Raw genomic sequence first — 27,060 nt, 5'->3', positions numbered from 1 at the left:
ATTGTGTACAAAAGCAGGGAGGTTATGCTGAACCTTTATAAGTCTCTGATTAGGCCCCAACTGGATTATTTCATCCAGTTCTGGCCATCACACGTCAGGAAAGATGTGACGGTCCTTGAGAGAGTGCAGAGGAGATTTACCAGAATGGTTCCAGGGATGGAGCATTTTAGTTACATGGTTAGGTTAGAAAAGTTGGGTTTGTGCTCCTTAGAACAAAGGAGATTGAGGGGAGATTTAATAGAAGTGTACAAGATTATAACAGGCTTGGATAAGTTAGACAAGGTAAAACTGTTCTCATTAACAAATAGTACAAGGACGAGAGTACACAGATTGGAAGTTTGGGGCAAAAGATGCAGGGGGACTATGAACAAAGAACAAAGAGAACAAAGAAAATTACAGCACAGGAACAGGCCCTCCAAGCCTGCGCCGATCCAGATCCTCTATCTAAACATGTCGCCTATTTTCTAAGGGTCTGTATCTCTTTGCTTCCTGCCCATTCATGTATCTGTCTAGATACATCTTAAAAGACGCTATCGTGCCCGCGTCTACCACCTCCGCTGGCAACGCGTTCCAGGCACCCACCACCCTCTGCGTAAAGAACTTTCCACGCATATCCCCCCTAAACTTTTCCCCTCTCACTTTGAACTTGAGGAAGCACTTTTTTACGCAGCGGATGGTAATGTCCTGAAACTCGCTGCCCACAAGGGTGGTGGAAGCAAAGGCGATCAATGACTTCCAAGAGGAGGTTGAATGGCCACTTCAGAGAAACAGACTTGGAGGGCTACGGGGATTGAGCCAGAGTGGGATTGACTGGATTGCTCTGTGGAGAGCTGGCATGGACCCGATGGACCAAATGGCCTCCTGTGCTGTAAATGACTGACTGCCACTATTTCTTGCAGCCACAAAGCACCTCCCCTTTGAGATGCAGACTGATTTTAAGTAGCACTAGGCAGGTGCGTTAGAGATCCTGACGGATATGGCCTGCCACTGAACAGTGTTGGTAGTGCTGGATGCACACAGCAATCATGTAAAACAATAGGCAGTACAAATGTAACGTGCTATCTGCAATGCGTACTACAATACCAACGCTTGTTTTCAGAGGTTTCCAGTCTAACCCCCAACGTGTTTTAGAACTGACGGGATAAAACTATGCCAGATTTAATGATGAATAATGAACTAGATTTAGTTAAGAATCAGACCGTCAGGGACCATCTTATGAATAGTGGCCATAAATATGACTGAATTTGATACTAGATTTGAGAGGGTGAAGCAAGAGTTACAAACCAAGATTTTAAATTAAAGTAAACTTTGAAGGGATGAGAAATAAATTGACAGCAGTAAACTGGACTGAGCTATTAGTGAATAAACCTACAGACAAATAGTGGGAAGTATTCAGAGAAGTATTTGGTAGGATACAATACCAGTATATACTCCTAAAAGGAAAAAACTCCACTTGTGCAGTAAACAGTCCGTGGTCAAAATAAAGGTAGTTGACTGTATTAAGTTAAAAGAAAGGCTTACGCAATACAAGGAAAGATAGAAATCAAGCAGACTGGAATAGCTATATAAAAACAGCAAAGGGATACAAACAAAGTAATAACAGGTGTGAAAAGGAAATATGAACAGAAACTTGCAAGAGATATTAAAACTTAACAGTGAAAGTTCTTATGAATATATAAAGAGAAAGAGAGTGAATAAGGGAGAATATGGTTCCATTAAAGACAGAGATTTGGATGGGACTATAATGAATATTAATCAAATGACAGACTTGTTACAATTAATACGTTGTATTTCACAGTAACGGAAGCAGGATAAACACCAGAGGTACAAGGAAATGTAAAAATAAGTCAAGGAGAGGAACTTAGTGGATTTAATAGAAATTTAAAATTGGTGTTGGAGGTATAAATGGAACTTAAGGTAGACAGATCTCCAGAGCCTGATGGTTCCCAGCCTACGATATTAAGAGAAGCAAACGGGCAAACTACAGGTGCCTTTTTCATAGTTTTTCAAAGCTTTCTAGATTTAGAAATTATGCCCAGATTGGAAAATTGCAAATCACTCCATTATTTAAAAAAAAGGAGTAAGAGAGAAACTTGAAAATTACAAGCCTAATAGTTTTATGTCAGTTGTGGGAAAGTTACTGGAATCTATCATTGTACCAAATGATTCACTATAACAATTATCAATAATTAGTCCTTGGCTTTGATCCTGATCCACAAATCCAGCTAGCTTCAGCTGGCTGTTCTGGAGGAGAATGAAAAGGAGGCTCATTCCACCCCAATACCTTTATTTAATCTTTCTGGAGAACAAGGAGAAGAAAGAGAATCATCATCAACCCATCTTCTAAGGACAGTAAGATCTGCTGTCTCCCTCTTGTCCATGCAGCATTGTTTGGAAATAGGTGGCTGTACGAAAGCAAGAGGGAACAGAGTGACTGAGCATTTGCACTAGTATGACCTCATCAAATAGATGGAGTTTGGATTAGCGAAGGGTAGATCCTAGTTGATTTTTTTGAGGAGGCCACAAACAAGGTCGACAGTGGAGTATCTATGGATGTTGTTTATATGGACCTCCAGAAGGTGTTTGAGGTTCAGACAAGAAATTGTTAAAAATGATAGCCATTGGAATTGCAGTTAATAATTGGTTGGGAAGTAGGAGACGGAGTGAAGGTGTAAAGGGAATGTATTCCAATTGGCTAATTGTGACCAATGGTGTTCCATACTGGGACCTCAGTTTTACACCTTGCATATCAATGACTTGGTTGAAGGAATAAATAGTGTATATCCAAGTTTGCAGATGATTTAGGTTAGGAGGCACACAGGACACTGACATAAAACTATTAGGTCTGTAATTTTCAAGTTTCTCTCTCACTCCTTTTCTAAATAATGTTGATGGGAGCAGGAAGTTACGAAGGGACATAAGCAGATTACGTGAGTGGGCAAAACTGGCAGATCGAGTTTAATATGGGAAAGTACATGGTAATCCACTTTACTTTAAAGATAGAGAAATTGGAATTTTTTTACAAAACTGGAGGAGCAAAGGGATTTTGGTATCCCAAACACAAGTCACAAAAAGCTCGTAAATAGGTATAAAACATAATCAAAAATGCTAATGGATGTTGTCGTCCCAAGATGGTTGGAATACAAAGGGGAGGAAATTATGCTTCATTTGAGCAGTGTCTTGGTCAGATCCCATTTGGAGTATTGTGCACCATTCTGGGCACTGCAGCTCAGGAAGGATATATTGGCTTAAATTAGAACAGGTTGCAAAGACCAGACTTGTATTTCCTTGAGTTTAAAAGATTGAGGGGTGACCTAATTCAGGCATTTTAAATGATAAAAGATCTGATCTTACCAGCCCATCTATATCATCCTGTAATCTAAGGCTTTCCTCCTCACTATGACATCACAAATTTTTGTGTCATCTGCGAACTTACTGATCATATCTCCTATATTCATGTCTAAATCATGAATGTACACTACAAACAGCAAGGGTCCCAGCACCGATCCCTGCGGTGCACCACCGGTCACAGGCTTCCAATCGCAAAAACAACCCTCGACCTCACCCTCTGCCTCCTGCCTCTAAGCCAATATTGGATCCAATTTGATATATACAGCAGCTCACCAAGGCTTTTTCGACAGCACCATCCAAACCCACAATCTACCGCCTAGAAGAGCAAGGGAAGAAGGCACATGGGAACACCGCTATCTGCAAATTCCCCTTCAAGTCATTCACCATCCTGACTTAGAAATAAATCGCACATCCTTCTCTATTGCTCGGTCAAAATCCTGGAACTCCCTACCTAAAGCATTGTGGGTGTACCTGCAAACAAGGACTGCAGCAGTTCAAGAAGGCAGCTCACCAGCACCTTCTCGGGCAATTAAGGATGGGCAAGAAAGGCTGGCCTTGCCAACTATGCCCACATCCCATGAACGAATAAAAATAATGACAGGTTAATCCTCCCCTCACCCCACCCAAACCCAGCTCTTTTGTTCAGTTGAATTTCAGTCCATTATCCCAGCTGATGCATAACTGGTAATTTATAAAGGTTTTCCATAACTTCCTCCTGAAGTTTGTTGCTACCTTCCTCAATGTTTACTATATTTCCCAGTTTAATGTCATCTGAGAACAATGAAATAATGCCCTGTATACCCAAGTCCAACAACAACTTCTATTTATCTAGCATCTTTAATATAGTAAAATATCTGAAAGTACTTCACAGAAGCATTATTAGACAAAATTTGACCCCAAGCCACATAAGGAAATACTAGGGCAATTATCAAAAGCTTGGTCAAAGAGGTAAGTTTTAAAGATCTTGTTAAAGGAGGCAAAGAGCTTTAGGTGAGGAATTCCAGAGTTTAAGGCCTTGGCAGCTGAAGGCATGAACATCACTGGTGGAGAAATTAAAATCAGAGATGCGCAAGAGGCCAGATTGCAAGAGTGCAGGTATCTTGGTAGATTGCGGGTGGTTAGAGATAGGAAGATGTAAGGTCATGGATGGATTTGAAAACAACAATGAGAATTTTAAAATCAGGGAATTTCTTAATTGGGAGCCACTCCTGTGAAGTACTTTAAGATATTTTACTATATTAAAGATGCTAGATAAATAGAAGTTATAGATCAGCAAGCCCAGGGGTGATTAAATATGTTTCCTCACCCAAACCTGCCTCCAACCTGGCCGTGTCTGGCTTTAACAGAAACCAGAAGGTGGGCCTGCGACACACAGACCCAAGGAGATGGGTTGCGGTTTTAAATGTGATAATGAGGCCTCATTGGCGTGCAGCTTTTGAAATTTAACAGCTGCCAGCTGGGTTTCCTGAGCTGCCTGCGGGGAAGCCTGCAGCTTCTTCAAGGCCAGGACTTGGTGGATGCAGGAGGTAAGTGCCTTCACATTCTTGGATTCAGGTGCCGACCTGAGGAGCTACCGTGATCAGGCTTTCCACCTTGAATCCTCTGACCTCCCTGCCACCCCAAGGAATTAGCAGCCCCCTCCTTTCCCACTCCCCTCTGATGGCCCTGCAGTCGACATCGACTCCCCCTCCCCCTCATTCCTGATGAGGACTTAACTGTTACTATGGCCATCAGTGACCAGCTCCTTGCCGAACTGAAGGCCCAGCTGTCAATCAAGCGGGAAACCAATCACTTTCACTTGTTCAAAACCTATTACATTTCTCATCTTTGCCAGTTCTGATGAAAGGTCATTGACCTGAAATGTTAACACTGTTTCTCTCACCACAGATGATGCCAGACATGCCGAGTATTTTCAACACTTTCTATTTTTATTTCTGATTTCCAGCATCTGCAGTATTTTGCTTTTAAACCAATCACTGGCATCACTAATATGCTGTGGTGTTAAAATTTCATAGCATTGGGAAGAGGGAGGAGAGTCCTGAAAGGTGGGTTCCCCCTGAGTTTCTGATGGATCTGCACCTTGTGGGTAAGGTCTGAAAATTTTGCCCATTGTGTCCAATAAAATCTCACCACACTCTAGGATGGATGTCAGGGCACTGACGAGATTCACTAGAATTGTACCACTGATTTCAGTTACGTGGAGAGACTAGAGAAGCTGGGATTGTTCTCATTAGAGCAGAGAAGGTTAAGTGGAGATCTAGGAGTGCTCAAAATCATAAAGGCTAAGAGTAGAGAAGGAGCAACCGCTTCCACTATAGAAGGACCAGTAACCAAAGTACATATATAGATTTAAGGTATCTGGCAAACAAGCCAGACAGGAGATGAGATTTGTTTTGCTCAGCAAGTTATGATCTGAAATGCACTTTCTGAAAAGGTGGTGGAACCAGATTCAATCATAACTTTCAAGGAGAACTGAATAAATACTTGATGGGGAAAAACTAGCACAGCTATGTGGAAAGGGCAGGGGAGTGAGACTAACTTGATTGCTTTTTTGAAAGAGCCAGCACAGGGGTGATGGGCCACATGACTTCTTGCTCTGCTGTATCACTGCATGATCTAGATCAAAGGTGGGTAAATGGAGTTGAGGTGTTTTAACAGACTGGAACAGGCTCAAGGGGCTGAATGGCCTACTCCTGTAGAAATTAAAACATGGAAACAGGCTTTTGGGCTAATCAGTCCATGCTGGTATTTGACATGTGCACCAGCAGTAGCTCTAATCCCACATGCCCACCATGTTCCTGGATACTTTTGTGCCCCTTTCCTTCAACTGCCTATGTAACCTATTCTTAAATGTTGGTGTATGACCTTAATACAGTGGTGCACTGCATTGAATGATGTGACTGGTTTCACCCAAGGCAGCTGAGAAGGACTCTAACATACAAATTTAAAGTTGTACTCCCTTTAACAGCCACTTACAAGAGTCCTTGTTGATCTGGACTGCGAGGGCCGAATTTTGTCAAGGCAGTGGTGGCTCTGACAGCAAGCTGGAAAGCCGGGGGCAACCCTGCCTTGGCTGCTTCAGGAGCCCCGACCAGACTGTAGCAGTCGGACAGCTAATGAGCTGCCTTCGGGCTCCCTTCCCTTTAAGGGCGATATCCTACGTCCAAAAGCTGCCATCCAATCAGAGGGCCAGTAGCTTTTCAGTCTCAGCAACGTCACCAGGAATGGTGGCCATTGCTGGAGCTGTGCCTGGCCCAGAGGAATAGCATGGAACTGTCCTCAGATGAAGGTGTGGGTTCAGGGTCCCCGGGCCCAGTCTGGCAGGCCCTGGTAAGGGTGTGGGGAATGGTGGTTGGTGAGGGCAAAGGGGGAGAATTCCATGGCATCAGGAAGGCAATAGGCACTCCCCCACCACCTTTCCTCCGGTTCTCCAGCCAATCTTCTCAACGCTCCCAAGGCCCCCATAAAAACTTGCCCCAAGTATGCAGCCAGCAGCTGCTGTATTTCAATTGCCTCCTAGCGGAAATGCATCCTAACATACTGCCATTGTGAAAAGTCAAGATATGACCTCCGAGCTCTGCAAACCTTGTGGAGCGGGTATCAATGGGTCTCATGTTGAGACCTTCTGTGACAACTCATTTGCCTTGGCAGCATCCTTCCTCAGCATTTCTTCTCCTCGAAAACACAAACCAGATATTCCTGTCGTAAAATTAATTACTTCCCCTGAAACTAGAAAAAAAACAACTAGAACGTTCTGAAGTGCCTAAAATGTAAAATGGCTTAAAATTGCAGTCTCTTTTCAATCGGTGAAAGACCTGTAGGTTTGAAACATTTCCTGAAGCTGTGGCCTCCTCTCTACCAACTACTAACCTTCACAATGCCACCTTTTTAGTGGTGTTTCCGGGTCCAGCATATAAGTAGAAACTGAGGGAAAGTGCAGATAGAACATAACCACACCCATTTCCTCCATTTCCATGGAGCAGGATAGGTAGATAAGATCAATGCGAGGTTCTCGGGAACAAAATCCAGGTGGGGATTTTTGGGGGTAGGGCTGTGAAGGAACATCTCCCTGCCCCATTTTATTCAATTACTACCATAAAAGAAAAAAAGTGTTTTTCTAATAGGAAAATCCAGGCATTAATATACTCTAGAAAGAACAGAATGTAGACATGGAATAACAGGGTTTTATTTTGTTTGATGGTAATGATAGAATAGGTTTCCACAAAGGCGGGAGATCAAATATGCAGGTATCTTCCCAGCTAATTTCTAACTAAATGCAACTCTGTTATATTGAAAAAGTACTTCTATAGCTTTTTTGTTAGGTCACTGAAACTAATCTTTGTTTTCAAGATTGAGAAGTTCAGCTTAGTTGTCAAAATAACACCTGGAAATTATTTTATTTCTTCTAGGAATCCTGACTTGAAGACACTCCTGGCTCTTGGAGGGTGGAAATTTGGTTCCAAACAGTAAGAATTTATGACAAAACTGTATCAGTAAAATACATAAATGTAACTAATATCAAGCATGCGTAAATGATTCCCTTCAAAGATGGTCGAATTTAGGCTTTCCACAGTAGTATTAATTGAAAAATATGAACCATAGAATTTTTCAAAAAGCTACAGCTGTACGTGAAGGCTGGTTGAGAAGGCAGACTTTTCCCCCTTTCCCTCAACTGGGAAAATTGATCAATGAACCTGGCAAGGCCAGGGACATAGAGGCCCTGCCAATCTTAACAGCAGTGCCTCATTAACATATAAGGTCACTTGGCTGCTGGTCAAATGGACAGCTTGGCCGATGGGCAGAAGGGAACATTAGCGGCTGGTGGCAACAGCAGGGCCCCTTGAGTACAATCCCTGAATTGTCCACGCCCTGGTTCCTGCATTTTAAAATTTAAAGGGGTGGAATTGGGTCCGGTTGCCTGATCCTGATATTGTGACTACCCTCCTTCAGCCCTTCTCGCCCACTCCAATCCTCTCCTGCATTGAGTTGGTGGTGGAAGGGGGGAGTAGGGGGGTTAAAAATGAGGTGACTGAATCCAGTCATAGCATTCCCGTTCCCCACTGCTGCCCTGACAAGACCATCTGACTCAGCACAGACCAGGGACTAAATCTGGAAGTTTCCTATTTTGCATGTTTAGTACTGTACTACTTACTGCAGGAGCTGATTCCAATAACATGTGTAACATAACAATAATTTCCAAGCAATAGACTTAAGAACTGTTGAATTGCGAACTATTGGATTCAGAAATTAATGCTTACTTTTTATTGAAAGCAGCGTCACTTTAGTGTCTGTTTATTTGTGTATCCATATATTCGCAGCTGTTAAAAGGGTATTTGTTCTTGTGTTTTTCCTGTAAAATGTCATTTCACTCCAGTTCATGAATTTTAAAATAGAACATATCACACTACATGCAGTTTGTTTACCTTGTGATAAATATGAACAAAATAACACTTACAATTTTTAATTTCCTCGTATGCTTCTGGCTCCTCCCCCAGTTATAACAAAATGGTGTCTACTGAAACAAATAGAGCAAAATTCATCAACTCTGTGATTAGCTTTCTGACTGAGTATGAGTTTGATGGTTTTGATCTGGATTGGGAGTATCCAGGTTCTGATGGAAACCCACCAGAAAGCAAACAACTGTTCAGCTATTTAGTTGAGGTAGGAAAAACAGCTTTCAGTTTTAAAGCAGGTAAGATGTGTAGTGCTATATAATTATTATATGTTATATATCGTCAAATCAGTAATATATTGCTTGCCTTCTCTCCATTTGGATTTATTTTCAGTCTAAAGTGTATGGAAAAATGTCTAAGGAAATTGTTATCCTGTTAAATGACTAGTATTTTGTTTTACCTGACTTCAAACAGAGAGTTACATAGTGATATGATTTTTGTTGGAGTAACGTTATTTGTATTAGCAATTAGATCTGCTACTAACATTTTTAGCAGTTATTTAGCAGCCATAACTAGTATTATAACTACTGGTGATAAGTTTGCACAGGACAGACATGAATCTCAAATCAGTATTGTTGTCGTATTGCTTTAAATGCGAGTGTTGCTTTAAGGGGCATACCTTAAATGGCTGTCCATCACCCAGACAAGTTATGATGCACTGAGCCTTGTGATCGCTGAGCATTCATTGTTAGCAGCCAAAGCTGTAAGAACCAAGTACAGGACCTTCCCAGTATTTCTGTGGATGTATCTTCAATAAAAGAACCTACCTTATGGATTCATTGATTGTGTCCATGTGAATCGCTTAACATAGTGGCAGCAGTGGGATATTAAATAAACTTCAAGTGTCTACAAAGCCTGGAAAGCTGAGCCCATCCGCCTGCTACAGAAGCTCCAGAGTGAAGGTTTACAAGCTCACCGGATTCGCCTGTGATCCTTGTGGCATCGTGGAAGCCCAAGTAAGTGACTCTGCGACGTTGCTGGTGTCCAATACAGGGCAGGTCCACATCGTCGGGATCGAGATCTACAGCCTTGCTTTAAGGAAACATGAGTGAATTAAGCTGCGATTACGGTTTGTGCCAGAAGCAATTCGGTAAAAGTCTACTCTTGAGAGGTGTACGCTGGTCGGGAGAACCACTTTTGCTGACGAGCCACCGGATCGGGAGTTTAGGGGGCAAATGATCCATTGCACCATGGCCAGGCAGAATCATCTGTGCAGATAAACCTCCAGGCATTTGAGAAGGCCAGAAGACCTTCACAGCCATTTTGCTCCATCTCCTGAAGGTTCCTAGCAAGCCACAAAGAAAAAGTAGATATTTTTAAAGCTCCTTTTCTGACCTTCCTGTCGATCAGGAGAGCTAGAAAAAAAAAACTATTGCTAACCCTCCAATTGTTTAAAAGAAGAAAAAAACTATCTATCCTCTCTTCCCATTGCCATTACAGGGCCTTCATAGTCTTTTTGCAGCCTGTGTGGACAGGGCTTGAGCATAGTGCGTGTTCTAGGAGGCAGCCAAGCTTTTCTTTTTCATCCCAAAACCTGTCATGGGCAGAGCCTAATCTGGCACGCAGCCTGGGAGAGAGTTGCTTTTTTTCCCCCTAAATTCGCAAATTGCACTTTGAGGGCGGCCTTAGTACGTCGTGGCATCACTCTTCATGAGCGGGGCCCAGCGAGCTTGCAGAGCTGGAGTTGGCGCCACACTCAACCTGCTTGCTCTCCACTGCTCCACTAGGCCATGACACCCAGTGGTATTGCAGGCAGAGGCACCTTTTTTTAAAAAAAGACAGGAAGTTATTTTTCCCATGGTCTTTACATGGAAGCCAATGTCTATAATTAAAAAAAAGACAGCACACAGCTGCAGTGAAAGCAGCAAGGCAGTTTTTTTTTTACAGCTGCAAAGAAAGCCTGTACTACAAGCTAAAAGGCCAGACAGTCACCACAAAACGTAACCCCTTAAAGACTGCCCAAGTTGCAATTTTTATTCCAACCACTAATGGTGCTCAACATAAAATGGCAACTGAATTTCCATCACTTGTCTGGAAGGCAGCGGACCTTCTAACTGAATTTGAACTGTAGAGAATGGATCTGTGTTTTCTGAACTTGGCCATTTCTGATCCAAAGAGACAAGCAACCAAAGTCAACATTGCCATTGGAAATGAAGGCTTGCACAGATTGAACACATCTGGTCTTTCAGAAGATGACTTAAAGGATCCCAGCAAAATACGGTTCACATTGGAAGACCAGTTGAAGGTCAAGCTCAATTTCAGAATACACCAGCTTGAGTTTATGTCATTCCGACAGCAGCCAAAGGACCACGTGGTGAGCGGTTTTAGAGATAATGGTCGTGACTGATTTTTCTGAAACTGATCTAGCTGACCGGATCATGAAGCTTGTGATAGCTTCCACCCCCATCGAAGCATTTCAGAAAGACCTCGTCAATGAGCCGAAAGGCTACAATTTATACTCCTTGCTGAAAACCAGCTGGAAATTCGAAGCCATCAGTAAGGGCAGGCAAACCTGACAAGCCATGTACAATCCATCTATTACTGGTGGCCACCACAACCAAACATGGCGAGCCATGTACACAATGTGGCCTCGTACGTTCACCAAGAAACTGTCCGGCATTTCACAATGTCTGCAAAGCATGTGACAACAGAGGGTACTGGAAGTGCCAGTGCAAGAAACCCAGGACACAACAAGTCAAGAATGAGTCGGATGCACGACAAGGATTACATCCTGACGGACAGAGAGAACAATCCAAATACCAAAAGCAGAGAATTCGCAAGGTGACCAGCCAGACCGAAAGTTTAGAGGGTGAGCATGATCAGGACACTGACACGCTAAGTGAGCAGGCATTTCATACAGTTAACCTCGCCGAGTGCATCAGCATGGTAGGACCTTCAGAAGCCTTTGCCACCATCCAGATTATTTACCTGCAAAAGCGTGGTAAACACACACTCTGGACTAAGATTGACACAGATGCGAGGGCCAACATTCTACCACTCTATAACCTGAAGAGCATGTATCCACAGCAATAGTAAACAATGGCTCAACAGACAATCGCCAAGTTCACTGTGTACAATGGCACAACAATTCTGTCCGTGGGATCTATTAAGCTCAAGGACAGGAAGAGCAACTCATCTTGCTCACCCCAAACTTGCCACGCAGACTGTGCTCAGCAACAGCAGGCACCACAAGTGCTAGTCTACACACTCAAAATCCAGCCAATCCAAGTCGCCAACAAGGCAGTGCAGGGTCCAGCTGGAAACTGATCTAACGATCAAAAAGGAGAGCAATGGTCTACGCGAGAAGGTGCAATAACTCAGTCCAGAACAAGGGACTGCTAGCTCCATTAAAAGAACCTGAACACAATGTAGCCAAGATGAACTGCAATACAAAGAAGTGATGATGCTGAGCCTCCGAGAAGCAGGTAACACAGCAGCTATGGTTGAGCTACAACAAAAAATTGCAGCCTTGGAGATGCAGCTCAAAGGCTACCCATGCTACAGTGACAATTCTGTTCTACAACTGGAGAAGCAGCTAGTGCAGACAAGGTCAAGAGAAGCAGAAGTCCCAATGGGCCAAAATGAATTTCGGCAGCAAGTCAAAGACTTACAAGATTATTGGCAACGTCATCCGCCTAGATTTATTGGCAAATGGAAAGAGCCATCACGGAAGACTGCTGTAAGCGAGCTATAGGACGAACTGACGGCAGACCAAACGAACGATGTCAAACAACGGATGTTGGAACTTGTAACATGGAATCAAACCAGAAGTAAGCTGCCATGTAGAGCAGAGAGAAAAATGCTCGACAGGCAAGGAAAAATAAAGGATACCGCCTGAATCCACCATTCCCACCAACAGTTAAGACGAGACCGTACAGCGAACATAAACCAAATCTACACTGACTTGGTTTGGGTGTATCATCAAACTCCCAACATGCTGCAGAAACTTCTAACTTTATTACTGTTTATTGTTAGCATTTAATGCCTTTCTCATCGCTGTGTTGTAAATTGCTCCAATTATTTCATGACACATTTATAATTTGGGAAAAAGGGAATGTTGTGGTATTGCTTTAAATGCTAGTGTTGCTTTAAGGGGCGTATCTTAAACGGCTGTCCATCACCCAAACAGGATATGATGCAGACTCTTGTGACCTCCTGAACATTCATTGCAAGCAGCAACAAGTAGTACAGGACCTTCCCACTATTGCTGTGAATGTTTGTATCTTCAATAAAAGAACCTACTTTTATAGATTCACTGCTTGTTACACTATTCACACCAACACAAGAATAACACATTTACTTAGATGAAACAGCAAGAAAAAAATATAGTTTCACTGCTGAATTTGAGGGGTAATTATTTAATCTTAGCCTCAATTTTATCCCAGGGTGTGCACTGGTTAGAAATCTCCCCAAGGAGTTGAGTGTGAGGCCCCAGTCATTTTTTCTTACAGGCCTCATTAAATGTGTCTGCATTGTCTCTTAGCAGGAATTTCTGGACCAACCTTTCCTCATCTGGCCATCTGCTGCTTCCTGCCAGGTTCACCAGTGTATTTTGCGGGGCAGATGACGTCATCACGTTGTAGTTTCAAAACATTAAATAGGCCTAGGATGAGCAGAACTCTTATGCCTGAAATATGTTCCATTAAAATGGCAGCTGGCTAAAATGCAGCATGAACCTCTCCATCATTTTAACCAGAACCGGGCAGGCTGGGTTAAAATCAGGCCTCTTGCATTTCCTTTAGGAATCTATGTTTACAAGGAGCATATGTTGGATAGAGAGCAAAAACATTGCAGCTACAATTATCTTACCTGCGACCCCTGTAACCACGGCTCCCTGCTGAGGCCATGAAATCACAGTTACCCTAATATTTTGTTTCCCCCAGGAAATGGAATCTGCCTTTACAAAAGAAGCAAAAAAAACAGGAAAGGCCAGACTACTGCTTACAGCTGCTGTGGCTGCTGGTAAAGAGAACATTGATGCTAGTTATGATATACCTAAAATCTCTCAGTAAGTAACTTTAAGTACAGACATTCTTCATGCCGTGTAACTTGCAAACTAGCCAGGATTGTTTCAATCAATTCTCTACTGCCAAAAAATTCCATTCTATTTTAGCCTCTGAAGAAGGTTTAATTTGAATCATGCACGAGCAAAGTTTTGATTCTTTTCATTGAGAAACTTAGGTGACTGAGTCCAAAAGCAATAAAAGACACCACAAAAGATGAAAACAGCAGGTGCAATGTAAATCAAGACTAGCTAATGCCAAGCTTGAGTTTAAAAAACATTTCAGAAAGGAAAAGAAGGCTGAGGCCATTTCCTCCTTTTCACTGAGGGTTCCGCTGGAGTTACAGTGGGAGACTGGTGTAATTCCTGCTGAATTACAGCTCCTACTAGTTTATATAATGCTTGGAAGGATCCTAACATTCTTGGTACATTCAGTTCAGTTGCAGGTTCTAATGCATGAGTTTTAATTCTGCAGAAGGTTTAGTGTGATCTTATTGGAGAGTGTGGAAAATGTAATTATTATGCTGGTTGTTTATATTTTGGAGTCTAATTTACTCTCGAGCAGGATTCGTGATGTGCTGTCTAAAAGTAAAATTAATTTGTTTTACAATAACTAGGGGAAATGATTAGAAATGCTTTATATCCTAACTGTATTGGGTAGTATTCTGCATAAATGTATGCTGCTGCTGTTTATAGTCCTGATCAATCAATATTACTGGTGATTATGACTTAATTTACTGCATTTTCATTTCTGTAGACATTTGGATTTTATCAGTGTGATGACATATGATTTCCATGGTGCCTGGGATGCTTTCACTGGACACAACAGCCCTTTATATCGCAGCAATGTTGATCGGGGTGTTTTTCTGGATTTTAATATTGTACGTAAACAAATTCCACCATTCACATTGAGATGGTACATTCTAACTTTTTAAATATTGAAATATTTTCTTAAAAAAGTGCTTAATCTTTCTTGGACCCATTACCATTGCTCTAATTGCTCCTGTTGCAGGATTTTGTTGTTAAATACTGGGAAAAGAAAGGTGCACCAGCTAATAAACTGTTAGTCGGAATCGCAACATATGGACGGTCCTTCACGCTGAGCTCTTCAAATTCGAGCGTTGGTGCTCCAGCATCTGGTCCTGGACCAGAAGGCAAATACACAAAAGAGGCTGGCATCTTGGCTAATTATGAGGTGATAAAACTGAGTACTTTTATTTTAAATTGAGCAAATTTAAATGAAAACGAAGTGCCAATTATACAAGATTCAACATTTGTACATGTGCATGTCTGTGTCCAGGTTTGTGATTTAAGCCCTGTAATACGAACATACGAATTAGGAGCAGGAGTAGGCCACTCGGCCCTTCGAGCCTGCTCCGCCATTCAATAAGTTCAAGGCTGAACTGATTACTCCACATTTCCACCTACCCCTGATCATTTGATATGTGACCTATCCTAAGACTCACAGGGCTACAAGTAATATTCAAAGTAAACATGGATTTTATTATACTTTAATTGGATATATATACACACGTAGAGCTATTGCTTGAGCCAAACCAAAGCACATCTTACTTTGCCGGGCTATGCCCACAACTAACTGGTCATGTGTGATATGACATCGTCTCCTCTGGTCCGTTTCACTTCCAGCTCCTTAAGGTGGTCCGTTTTTAAAGTTGTCCCACAACAAGCCGCTCATTCTATTTTGAATATGCTGAAGGCACAGAAAAGGTTTTACCCTGAGCGCATAAGCTGTAGCCACTTGGCTGGGAATTGAGCATGGCTGGTGTGGTAGAGGGGGGTTCCAGTTCGTGGAGCACTGACACCAGTACTGGGAAAGTGGGGGTTGTGCCGTTGGGACGGTCTACACCTGAACCATGCTGGGACTGGTGTTCTAGCGAGTCGTATAACTAGGGAAGTAGAGAGGGTTTTAACCTAAATAGTGGGTGCAAGGGATCAAATTTGGGAAGATATGGTAAATCAAAGAATAGAGACAAGGCAAGAGTGAAAGGTATTAATGTGGGAAGAGATAAACAGACCGTGACTGGAAGGGACAATGATTACAAATCTAAGAGTAAATCAGCAGACAATGCTAAAGGTTACAAAAATAATGAGGACAAAACTAAAGGTTCTGTATCTGAATGCACATAGCATTCGAAACAAAACAGATGAACTGATAGCACAAACAGAAATAAATAAGTACAATCTGATAGCCGTTACAGAGACATGGCTGCAGGATGGCATAGATTGGGATCTGAATATTGAATGGTAGATGGCATTCAGGTAGGACAGGAAACTAGGAAAAGGTGAAGGTGGTGGCTTTGTTAATTAATGATATAAGCACAATAGAGAGGGATGACCTAAGTTCAGGAAACCTGAATGTAGAAGCGGTTTGGATCAAGATGAGAAAGGATAAAGGCAAGAAATCACTTGTCAGAATGATGTACAGGTCCCTAACAGTAACCACATGGTAGAACTGGATATAAAGGAAGAAATAATGGGTGCTCATCAGAAAGGTATAGTGATAATCATGGGGGATTTTAATCGACATTTAGATTGAAAAAATCAGATGGGCAAAGGACACAAGAATTAGGAGCAGAAGTAGAGCATGTGGCCCATCAAGCCTGCTCCACCATTCAATACGATCATGGCTAATCTTGGGCTTGCAATAAAGGCCAACATGCCATTTGTTTTCCTAATAGCCTGCTGCACCTGCATGTTAACTTTATGCCTTCTTTATACAAGTACCCCCAAGTCTCTGTGAACATCAACACCGACCAGTTTCACACCTTTAAAAAAATATTCTGCTTTTCTATTTTTACAACCAAAGTGAACAACTTCACACTTCCCTACATTCTACTCCGTTTGCCATCTTGTTGCCCACTCACTTAAGCTATTTCTTTGCAGGCTCTCTATGTCCTCCCCACAGCTTACCTTTCCACCAAGCTTTTTGTCATCAGCAAACTTAGATACATTACTCTGTATCTTTATCCAAGTCATTAATAGAATGTAAGTAGCTGAGGCCCCAGCACTGATCCTTGCGGCACTATTCACTGTCTGCCATCTTGAAAATGCCCCATATATGCCCACTCTCTGCTTTCTGTCTGTTAACCAATCCTCTGTTCATGTTATATTATCCCCAACACCATGAGCCCTTATCTTGCCTATTAGTCTTTATGTTGCACCTTATCGAATGCCTTTTGAAAATCCAGGAAAAATTTGTCAAACAGGATCTCCTTATTGTAAAACCATGCTGACTTGTTCTAATCATACTATGCTTTTCCAAGTGCAATGTTAAGACTTCTTTAATAATGGTTTTCAGCATCTTCCCAACGATTGGTAGGCTAGTTGGCCTGTAGTTCCCTGTTTTCTCTCGCACTGCTTTTCAAGAAAGGAGGTAAACATTTGCCAACTTCCAATCGGACGGGACAATTCCTGAATCTAAGAAATTCTGGAAAATCATTGCCAGCACATTCACTATCTCTGCCGCTATCTCTTTTTTAACCCTAGGGTGTAGTCCATCTGGTCCTGGGGACCTTTCAGATTTTAGTCCCTCAAGTTTCTCCAATACCTTTCTCGGCTGATATCAATTTCCTTAATTTCCTCACTCTTTTTAGCCCCTAGGATACTGCCTATTTCTGGTATGGAACTTGTGACTTCTACTGTGAAGACAGACACAAGATATTTGTTCAATGTCTCTGCCATTTCCTCATTTGCCATGATTCCTCCTGTCTCCGCCTCTAAGAGACTAACGTCTACTTTAGCTACTCTCTTCCTTTTATTGTACTTATAAAAGTTCTTATCTGTTTTAATATTGCTGGCTTGTTTACTCTCATTCTACTTTTTATCAATTTATTGGTGGCCCTTTACTGGTTTCTAAAACACTTCCAATCCTCAGACTTGCTACTTTTTTTTTTACAACATTGTAAGTCTCTTAGTCTAATACTCCCCTTAACTTTGTTACGACCAGGTGAGAAAGAGGTCTCGGGTTCCCTTTTAGCCTTCACCTGGTCTTATCATTAATAGGGTTTAATTTTAAACACAGTGTGTTGTTAGCTCACCCTTGGTGGAGCAGGAGTAGGCCTCGAGCCTGCATGCCATTCAGTAAGATCATGGCTGATCTGATAGTAATCACAACTCCACATTCCTGCCTAACCCAAGTAACGGTTCACCCCTTGCTTCTCAAGAATCTATCTACCTGTGCCTTAAAAATTTTCGAAGACTCTGTTTCCACTGCCTTTTGAGGAAGTGTTCCAAAGACTCACAACCCTCAGGGAAAAGATTTCTCCCCATCTCTGTCTTAAATGGGTGACCCCTTATTTATAAACACTGACCCCTAGTTCGAGATTCTCCCACAAGAGGAAACATCCTTTCCACATCACCCTTTCAAGACCCCTCGGGATCTTGTATGTTTCAATCAAGTCGTCTCTTACTCTTCCAAACTCCAGCAGATACAAGCCTAGCCTGTGCAACCTTTCCTCTTTAGACAACCCAGTTATTCCATGTATTCGTCCAGTAAACCTTCTCTGAACTGCTTCCAACACATTTACATCCTTCCTTAAATAAGGAGCCCAATACTGCACACAGTACTCCAGATGTGGTCTCACCAATGCCCTTTATAGCTGAAGCATAACCTTCCCTACTTTTGTATTCAATTCCCCTTGCAATAAATGATAACATTCCATTAACTTTCCTAATTACGTGTTGTACCTGCAAACTAAGCTTTTGCAATTCATGCACTAGGACACCCAGATCCCTCTGCCTCTCAGAGCTCTGCAATCTCTCACTATTTAAATAATATGCTTTTTTATTCTTCATGCCAAATTGGACAATTTCACATTTCCCCACATTATAGTTCAATTGTCAGATCTTTGCCCACTCACTTAACCTATCTATATCCCTTTGTAGCCTCCTTATAAACGTCGGGCTCTGCACTCCTTTGGACCCCACCAGAAAGGCCGAGAGGGGGCTTTTGACGCTTGGACAACTCTCAACCTCCACACATTCACCCAGGCATGAGCACATCTCACACCGAAGAATATCTGCAGAGTCTCATCAACAGGTTTGTGGCTGCTTGCAACGAATTTGGCCTAACCATTAGCCTCAAGAAAACGAACATCATGGGACAGGACGTCAGAAATGCTCTATCCATCAATATTGGCGACCACGCTCTGGAAGTGGTTCAAGAGTTCACCTACCTAGGCTCAACTATCACCAGTAACCTGTCTATAGATGCAGAAATCAACAAGCGCATGGGAAAGGCTTCCACTGCTATGTCCAGACTGGCCAAGAGAGTGTATCAAGCCTGTGTCCTCAGTATCTTGCTGTATGGTAGTGAGGCCTGGACAACGTATGTCAGCCAAGAGCGACGTCTCAATTCATTCCATCTTCGCTGCCTCCGGAGAATACTTGGCATCAGGTGGCAGGACCGTATCTCCAACACAGAAGTCCTCGAGGTGGCCAACATCCCCAGCTAAATCACACTACTGAGTCAGCGGCGCTTGAGATGGCTTGGCCATGTGAGCCGCATGGAAGATGGCAGGATCCCCAAAGACACATTGTACAGCGAGCTCGCCACTGGTATCAGACCCACCGGCTGTCCATGTCTCCGCTTTAAAGACGTCTGCAAACGCGACATGAAGTCCTGTGACATTGATCACAAGTTGTGGGAGTCAGTTGCCAGTGTTCGCCAGAACTGGCGGGCAGCCATAAAGGCGGGGCTAAAGTGTGGCGAGTCGAAGAGACTTAGCAGTTGACAGGAAAAAAGACAGAAGCGCAAGGGGAGAGCCAACTGTGTAACAGCCCCGACAAACAAATGTTTCTGCAGCACCTGTGGAAGAGCCTGTCACTCTAGAATTGGCCTTTATAGCCACTCCAGGCGCTGCTCCGCATACCACTGACCACCTCCGGGCGCTTACCCATTGTCTCTCGACACAGTGCGGCACAGTGGCGTAGTGGTTAGCACCGCAGCCTCACAGCTCCAGCGACCCGGGTTCAATTCTGGGTACTGCCTGTGTGGAGTTTGCAAGTTCTCCCTGTGTCTGCGTGGGTTTTCTCCGGGTGCTCCGGTTTCCTCCCACAAGCCAAAAGACTTGCAGGTTGGTAGGTAAATTGGCCATTATAAATTGCCCCTAGTATAGGTAGGTGGTAGGGAAATATAGGGACAGGTGGGTATGTGGTAGGAATATGGGATTAGTGTAGGATTAGTATAAATGGGTGGTTGATGGTCGGCACAGACTCAGTGGGCCGAAGGGCCTGTTTCAGTGCTGTATCTCTAAACTAAAAATAAGGAGGCCAAAGAAGAGCCTGCTTATGTCCTCTTCACAACTTGCTTTCCTGCCTAGCTTTGTGTCATCAGCAAATTTAGCAACCATGCCTTTTGTCCCTTCATCTCAGTCATTTATATAAATTGTAAAAAGTCAAGGCCCCAGCACAGATCCCTGTTGCACACCACTTGTTGCATCTTGCCAACCAGAAAGTGACCCCGTTATGCCTACTCTCTGTTTCCTGTTAGCTAGCCAATCGTATATCCATGCCAAAATGTTACCCGCACACCATGAGCTTTTATCTTCTGCAATAACCTTTGATGTGGCACCTATTCAAATATCTTCTGGAAATCTAACTACACTTCATCCACCGGTTCCGCTTTATCCACAGCACAAGCTACTTCTTCAAAGAATTCCAACAAATTTCACAAAACCTTGTTGACTCTGCCTGATTACCTTGAATTTTTCCAAATGCCCTGCTATAACATCTTTAATAATAGCTTCTAACATTTTCCCTATGACAGATGTTAAGCTAACTGGCCTGCTTTCGGTCTCCCTCCCTTTTTGAATAAAGGAGTTACATGTGTTATTTTCCAATCTAATGGAACCTTTCCAGGATCTAGAGAATTTTGGAAAATCAAAACCAGCACATCAACTATCTCACTAGCCACTTATTTTAAAACCCTAGGATGAAGACCATCAGGACCCAGGGACTTGTCAGCCCGCAGCTCCAACAATTTGCTCAGTACCACTTCCCTGGTGATTGTAATTTTCCAGAGTTCCTCCATCCTCTATAGTGAAGACCACTGCAAAATATCTGCTCAATTCATCTGTATTCTCCTTTTTTTCCTCTGCTAATTCCACAGACTCACTTTCTATATGACCAATGCTCACTTTGTTAACTTTTCTTTTTTAACTATCTATAGAAACTCTTACTATCTGTCTTTATATTTCTTGCCAGCTTTCTGTCGTACTCTTAATTTTTCTCTCCTTATGAAACTTTTACTCGTTCGTTGCTGCCTTTTATATTCTGTCCAATCTTCTGACCTGCCACCCATCTTTGCACAATTATATGCTTTTTCTTTAAGTTTGACACTATCTTTAACTTTTTTAGTTAACTGTGGATGGTGGGTCCTCCCTTGGAATTTTTCTTTCTCGTTGGAATGTATCTATTCTGTGTATTCTGAAATATCCCCTTAAATGTCTGCCTCTGTATCTCTATTGACCTATCCCTTAACCTACTTTGCCAGATCACTTTTGCAAGCTCTGTTTTCATGCTCTCATAATTGCCCTTATTTAAGTTTAAAATTCTAGTCTTAAACCCTCTCCCTCAACCTGAAAGTAAAATTCAATCATATTATGATCGCTGCTGCCTAGGGGGCGCCTTCACTATGAGGTCATTAATTAATTCTATCTCGTTACACATTACCAAGTCTAGTATAGCCTGCTCTCTGGTTGGCTCCAGAATGTGCTGTTCTCAGAAACTATGCCAAAAACATTCTGTGAACTCCTCACCTAGGCTACTTCCGTTCAAAAACAAAAACTTGTCAATAAAGACCCAACCATGGCTCACTCAAAGTTGGTAGGAAGAACATGAGAAAATGTGTATGACTAAGAAGTGGGGACTTAATTGTGTATGTGTGCATTGATCTAATGATCCCCTGGCCACTTCACTTGAAGTCTATTTTTGATTTTTAATCTCTTATTTGCAACGCCACAGGAGAACAACTAATAATATATTTAAACTTCTTAATTATACTTGCACTCCCTTTTCAAATTCGTGTGTCTGCACATGTATAATTGTAAACTTGTAACACTCGAATACAACCATCCTGCTAGTGATAGTGCTATTGCGTCTCACTTTTGCATTTCCAAACACCAATGCCTGTATTTCAACAAACTATACTTCTCTGCTTCCCAATTTCCTGTAAGTTTTGCTATTAAATACATATAAAATCAAAATATTATATTAATGTAAGGACAGGGTTATCCTAATGTTCTGCCGTAATGTTAGTGGAAACCCCAGAAAATAATGGAAACAGATGACCAGGGTATGGTAGAAGGTTGTGTTATTGGACTAGTAATCCAAAGGCCTCGATTAATGATCTAGAAACATGAATTCAAATTCCACCACAGCAGCTCGGGACTTTAGAGACATAGTCATTTACAGCACAGAAGGAGGCCATGCCAGTTCTCCACAGAGCTAACCAGTTAGTCCCATTCCCCCGCTCAATCCCTGTAGCCCTGCAAGTTTATTTCCTTCAAGTGGCCATCCAATTTCCTTTTGGAGTCATTGATTGCTGCTGCTTCCATCACCTTTGTGGGCAGCGAGTTCCAGGTTATTACCACCCGCTGCGTAAAAAATTCTTCCTCATATTCCCCTTGCATCTTTTGCCCAAAACCTTCACTCTGTGTCCCATAGTCCTTGTACCATTAGTTAATGGAAACAGATATTCCTCGTCAAACCTATCTTAGCCTGTCATAATCTTGTACATTTCTATTAAATTTCCCCTCAGTCTCCTTTGCTCTAAGGAGAACAAGCCCAGCTTTTCTAACCTAACGTTGTAATTAAAATCTCCCATCTCTGGAATCATTCTCGTAAATCTCCTCTGCACCCTCAAGGACTCATATCTTTCCTAAAGTGTGGCCAGAACTGGGGCCTAACCAGAGCTTTATAAAGGTTTATCATAACTTCCCTGCTTTTGTACTCAATGCCTCTATTTATGAAGCCCAAGATTCCATATGCTTCATTAACCACTCTCTCAATATGTCCTGCCCACCTTCATAGAAAATCTGCCATCCTTAACCGACCTATATGAGACTCCAGACCCACAGCAGCCTGGTTGACTGTTGAATTCCCTAGTAAGCCACTCAGTCTTATAAAACTGCTACGAACAACAATAATAAAATTGGCATTGACCGAAGCACTGGGCTCATTCAGCCTGGTCAACCCTGCAAAGTCCTCTTCTCTCGCAGCTGGGAACGTACCAAAATTAAGAAAGCTAAAAATAGTCAAGCAACAGCCTGAAACAGTCATGCTCTTAGATGATATTTTTCAGCCAATCACCTAGACTCCTCCATCACGTGGACAGACTGGCACAGTGGTATACTGTTAGGAGCGAGTAGCCCTGAGAGCCCTCAACATTGACTCCAGAGTCCATGAAGTCTCATGGCTTTAGATCAAACATGGGCAAGGCTGATTACCACCTACCACCCTCCCTCAGCTGATGAATCTGTACTTATCCATGTTGAACACCATTTGAAAGAAGCACTGAAGGTAGCAAGGACATAGAATGTACTGTGGGTAGGGGACTGCAATGTCCATCACGGAGTGGCTCGGTAGCACCACTGCTAACTGCCATGCTGGGCCTGCAGCAGGTGGTGAGCGAACCAACAGAAGGGACAAACCTACTTGACCTTGTCCTCACCAGTCACAGATGCATCTGTCCATGACAGTATTGGTAGGAGTGACTGCCACATAATCCCTATGGAGATGAAGTGCCAGCTTCACACTGAGGAAACCCTCCATCGTGTTCTATGGCACTACCACTGTGTTAAATAGGATAGATTCTGAATATGTTGGAAGTTCCTCTGGCAGGTCTAAAGCCACATTGTCTCTGGGAGGATTTCCTCAGCCACAAGAAGTAGGCAATTCAGGAGAATGTCATGACTTTCCCTGCTATGGGAAAAAGAGGTGTTTAGACCTTCTCGAGGAACCTCCAACATGTTCTTTGTTGCCCGACAAATCCAGGAAAAATGTCGAGAACAACACCAGGAACTCTGCATTGCATTCATTGAGCTGATCAAAGCATTTGACTCAGTAAATCACAAAACTCTGTGGATTGCGCTCCAAAGATTTAGATGTCCAAGAAACCTCTTCACAATCCTGCAGTTGCTCCATGATGTTATGATTGCAACTGACTTGAGTGGAAGATCTGAAACAGACACCTTCAAAGTTCAGATTAAGGTCAAGCAAGGCTGTGTGATAGCCCCCATACTATTTACAATCTACCTGAAAGTGGCTGTTCACCTCGTGAAAGATCTCTGGTGTATTAAATACTGTTTAGATGGAAAACATTTTAACCACAGATGCCTCCGTGCCAAAACTAAACTGACCACCATAGATATACATGATCTACAGTTTGCAGATGACTGCAGTGTCATTCCCCACTTTGCACCAGATTTGCAAGCCACTCTCTATCTCTTCAATTGTGCATACAAGAGACGCGGCCTGCCCTTGATTTTGCTAAAATAAAACTCATTAACCCGCACCTGGTCAGCCAAATATTGCACCTCCCATATATATTAAAGGTGAAAGGTTGGAATATGTTGAGCACTTCCCATACCTTGGCAGCCACACCTCTCACCACCATTTACGAGGCGATCCAACACAGGATCAGCTGTATCAGCTCAGCCTTCCACAAACTACAGCAGTGAGTGTTTAACAGCAAAGATCTCCGTGAGTCACCATTCTCTTGTACTGCACTGAGTCCTGGACTGTGTATCAGCGATGCATAAGATTGCTTGAGAAATTCCATCAACAGCGCCTCCGCTGCCACCTCTGGATTCAATGTGAGGACCATCAAACAAACGCTAGTGTCCTTCTTGTCCTCCACATGCATTCAGGCAAAAGTCCTGCAAGACCAACTTCGATGGACTGGACACTGTGTCTGGATCGTTGAAAACTGTCTCCCCGCTAGGTCCTGTTTTCTCAACTCTCAAATGGCCAGTGTTCCAGAGGACGGCAAAGAAAAGGCTTCAAAGACCTCTGAAGCTCTCCTTGAAGCACAGCAGCATTGATATTGATGACTGGAAGGAGCTTGCTACCAATCGTTCAAAGTGGCAACAACTTGTCCATCAAGTTGCATTATGTTTTGAGTCCAAATGCCTTAATGATGACGCAGAGAAGGAAAGAAAAGGAAGCAACTCCTACACTCCAGATCCCACTATTTCATGGGACGTCCTTCCCCATGTGCCCAAAGTTCTGCGGATCGAGAATTGGCTTCTTCAGTCACCTGAAGACCCATGGCAGAAACTAGCGACCTTGAAAGACCTCCCCTCAATGCGAGGGACAGCCGATGATGATGAGATTCAGAACAGATTTAGCAGCTCACAAATGGGCATCCATGAGGTGCTCAATTCTATCCAGCCAATTACTATATCATGTGTCTACTCTAAAATCATCAGCAAAGTGATTGAAAGTGTCATCAACAATGCTATCAAGTGGCATTTCCTCATATGATAAGAAATAGGAGGAGTACACCACTCAGCTCTTTGAGCTTGATCCACCTATCACTAAGATCATCGCTGTTCTGGTTGTGGCTTTAACTCCACTTTCCTGCTGCCACGCACCAACCTCACACCCCGCCCAAATAACCCTTGTCTAACTCAGCCTTGAATATATTCAATGCCCCAGCCTCCACTGTCATAGAATCATAGTTATACAGAACAGAAACAGGCCCTTCAGCCCATCGTGTCTGTGCCAGCCATCAAGCACCTAACTATTCTAATCCCATTTTCCAGCATTATCTGGTGAAGAAAATTCCAAAGATTAATGACCCTCTGAGAGAAGAAATTCCTCCTTATCACTGTCTTAAATGTGAGACTGCTTATTTTTAAACTGTGCCCCCAGTTCTAGATTTCCCCATGAGGGGATACAGCGCCTCAGCATCTCTCCTTTCAAGCCCCCTCAGAATCTTAAATGCTTCAATAAGATCACCTCTCATTCTTCTAAACTCCAATTAGTATAGGCCCAACCTGCTCAACCTTTCCTCATAAGACAAATTCTTCATCCCAAGAATCAGTCTAGTGAACATTTTGTGAACAGCATCCAATGCAAGTATATCACTCCTTAAATAAGGAGACCAAAACTGTGCGCATTACTCAAGGTGTAGTCTCACAAATACCCTGTACAGCCGTAGTAAGACTTCCCTACTTGTATTATCAATCTCCCTTGCAATAAAGGCCAACATTCCATTTGTCATAGAGAGATACAGCACTGATACAGGCCCTTCAGCCCACCAACAACCACCCATCTATACTAATACTACATTAATCCCATATTCCCTACCATTCTCCTACCTACATTAGGGGCAATTTACAATGACCAATTTACCTATCAACCTGCAAGTCTTTGGCTGTGCGAGGAAACCGGAGTACCCGGCAGAAACCCACGGGGTCATAGGGAGAACTTACAAACTCCGCACAGGCAGTACCCAGAACTGAACCCGGGTCGCTGGAGCTGTGAGGCTGCGGTGCTAACCACTGTGCCGCCCGTAATTACTTGCTGCAACTGCATCCTAGCTTCTTGTGATTCATGTATAAGGACAAAGTGGACAACTTCACCGATATCCTGCTGACCAATGCTTGGTTTGGGTTCTGCCTCAGCTCCAGACCTCATTACAGACTTGGTCCAGACAGACAAAAATCTGAAATCCAGGGGTGAATTGATAGTGACTGCCCTTGACATCAAGGCAGCATTTGACTGAGTGTGGCATGAAGAAACTCTAGTAAAATTGAAGTCAACTGGAATCAGGGAAATCAGTCCACTGGCTGGATTCATACCGAGCACAAAGGTAGCTGGTTGTGGTTTTTGGAGACAGATCATCTCGCCCCAGGAATTCCACAGGACAGTGTTGTAGGCCCAACTGTCTTCAGCTGCTTCTTCAATGATTTGCAGTGTGTACCATCTGCAACATGGTTGTCCAACATACGGCACATGGGCCAGAGTCCGGCTTCCAAAGGTTTCCATCCAGCCTGTTAATGTAAACTGCCAGAATGTCAGTCACCTCAGTAGGCAGCTATAGATTTGTCAGGATCCCGCTCCCACACAACATGGCTGTGCCCAGCGGAGGGACAGCATTCACAGTCTGCTTCTATTTGCACATTTATGGTGAGTGGAGCAAGGAGCGGGCAGTGGGGAGTGGTGAACTTGGAGTGAGAGATACACAGAAAGAGGGGAGAGAGACAGGGCGGGGGGCTGGGGGGAAAG

At 43.0% G+C, this 27,060-nt stretch overlaps 1 protein-coding gene across 1 annotated transcript in view; it reads left to right on the top strand.

Annotated features, from left to right (window-relative positions):
* The window catches only part of LOC137384028 (acidic mammalian chitinase-like), an 80,092-nt gene that overhangs the window by 42,147 nt on the left and 10,885 nt on the right, over positions 1-27,060 (top strand). The window contains exons 5-9 of the mRNA XM_068057592.1: positions 7,761-7,817; positions 8,847-9,012; positions 13,688-13,812; positions 14,564-14,687; positions 14,819-15,001. Of these exons, the coding sequence (XP_067913693.1) occupies positions 7,761-7,817; positions 8,847-9,012; positions 13,688-13,812; positions 14,564-14,687; positions 14,819-15,001 (655 nt within the window). The remainder of the gene's footprint in view (positions 1-7,760; positions 7,818-8,846; positions 9,013-13,687; positions 13,813-14,563; positions 14,688-14,818; positions 15,002-27,060) is intronic.

The sequence above is a fragment of the Heterodontus francisci genome, chromosome 25, assembly GCF_036365525.1.
Source record: "Heterodontus francisci isolate sHetFra1 chromosome 25, sHetFra1.hap1, whole genome shotgun sequence".
In the NCBI taxonomy this organism is placed as follows: Eukaryota; Metazoa; Chordata; class Chondrichthyes; order Heterodontiformes; family Heterodontidae; genus Heterodontus; species Heterodontus francisci.
This window is presented reverse-complemented; position numbering and strand designations above follow the sequence as displayed.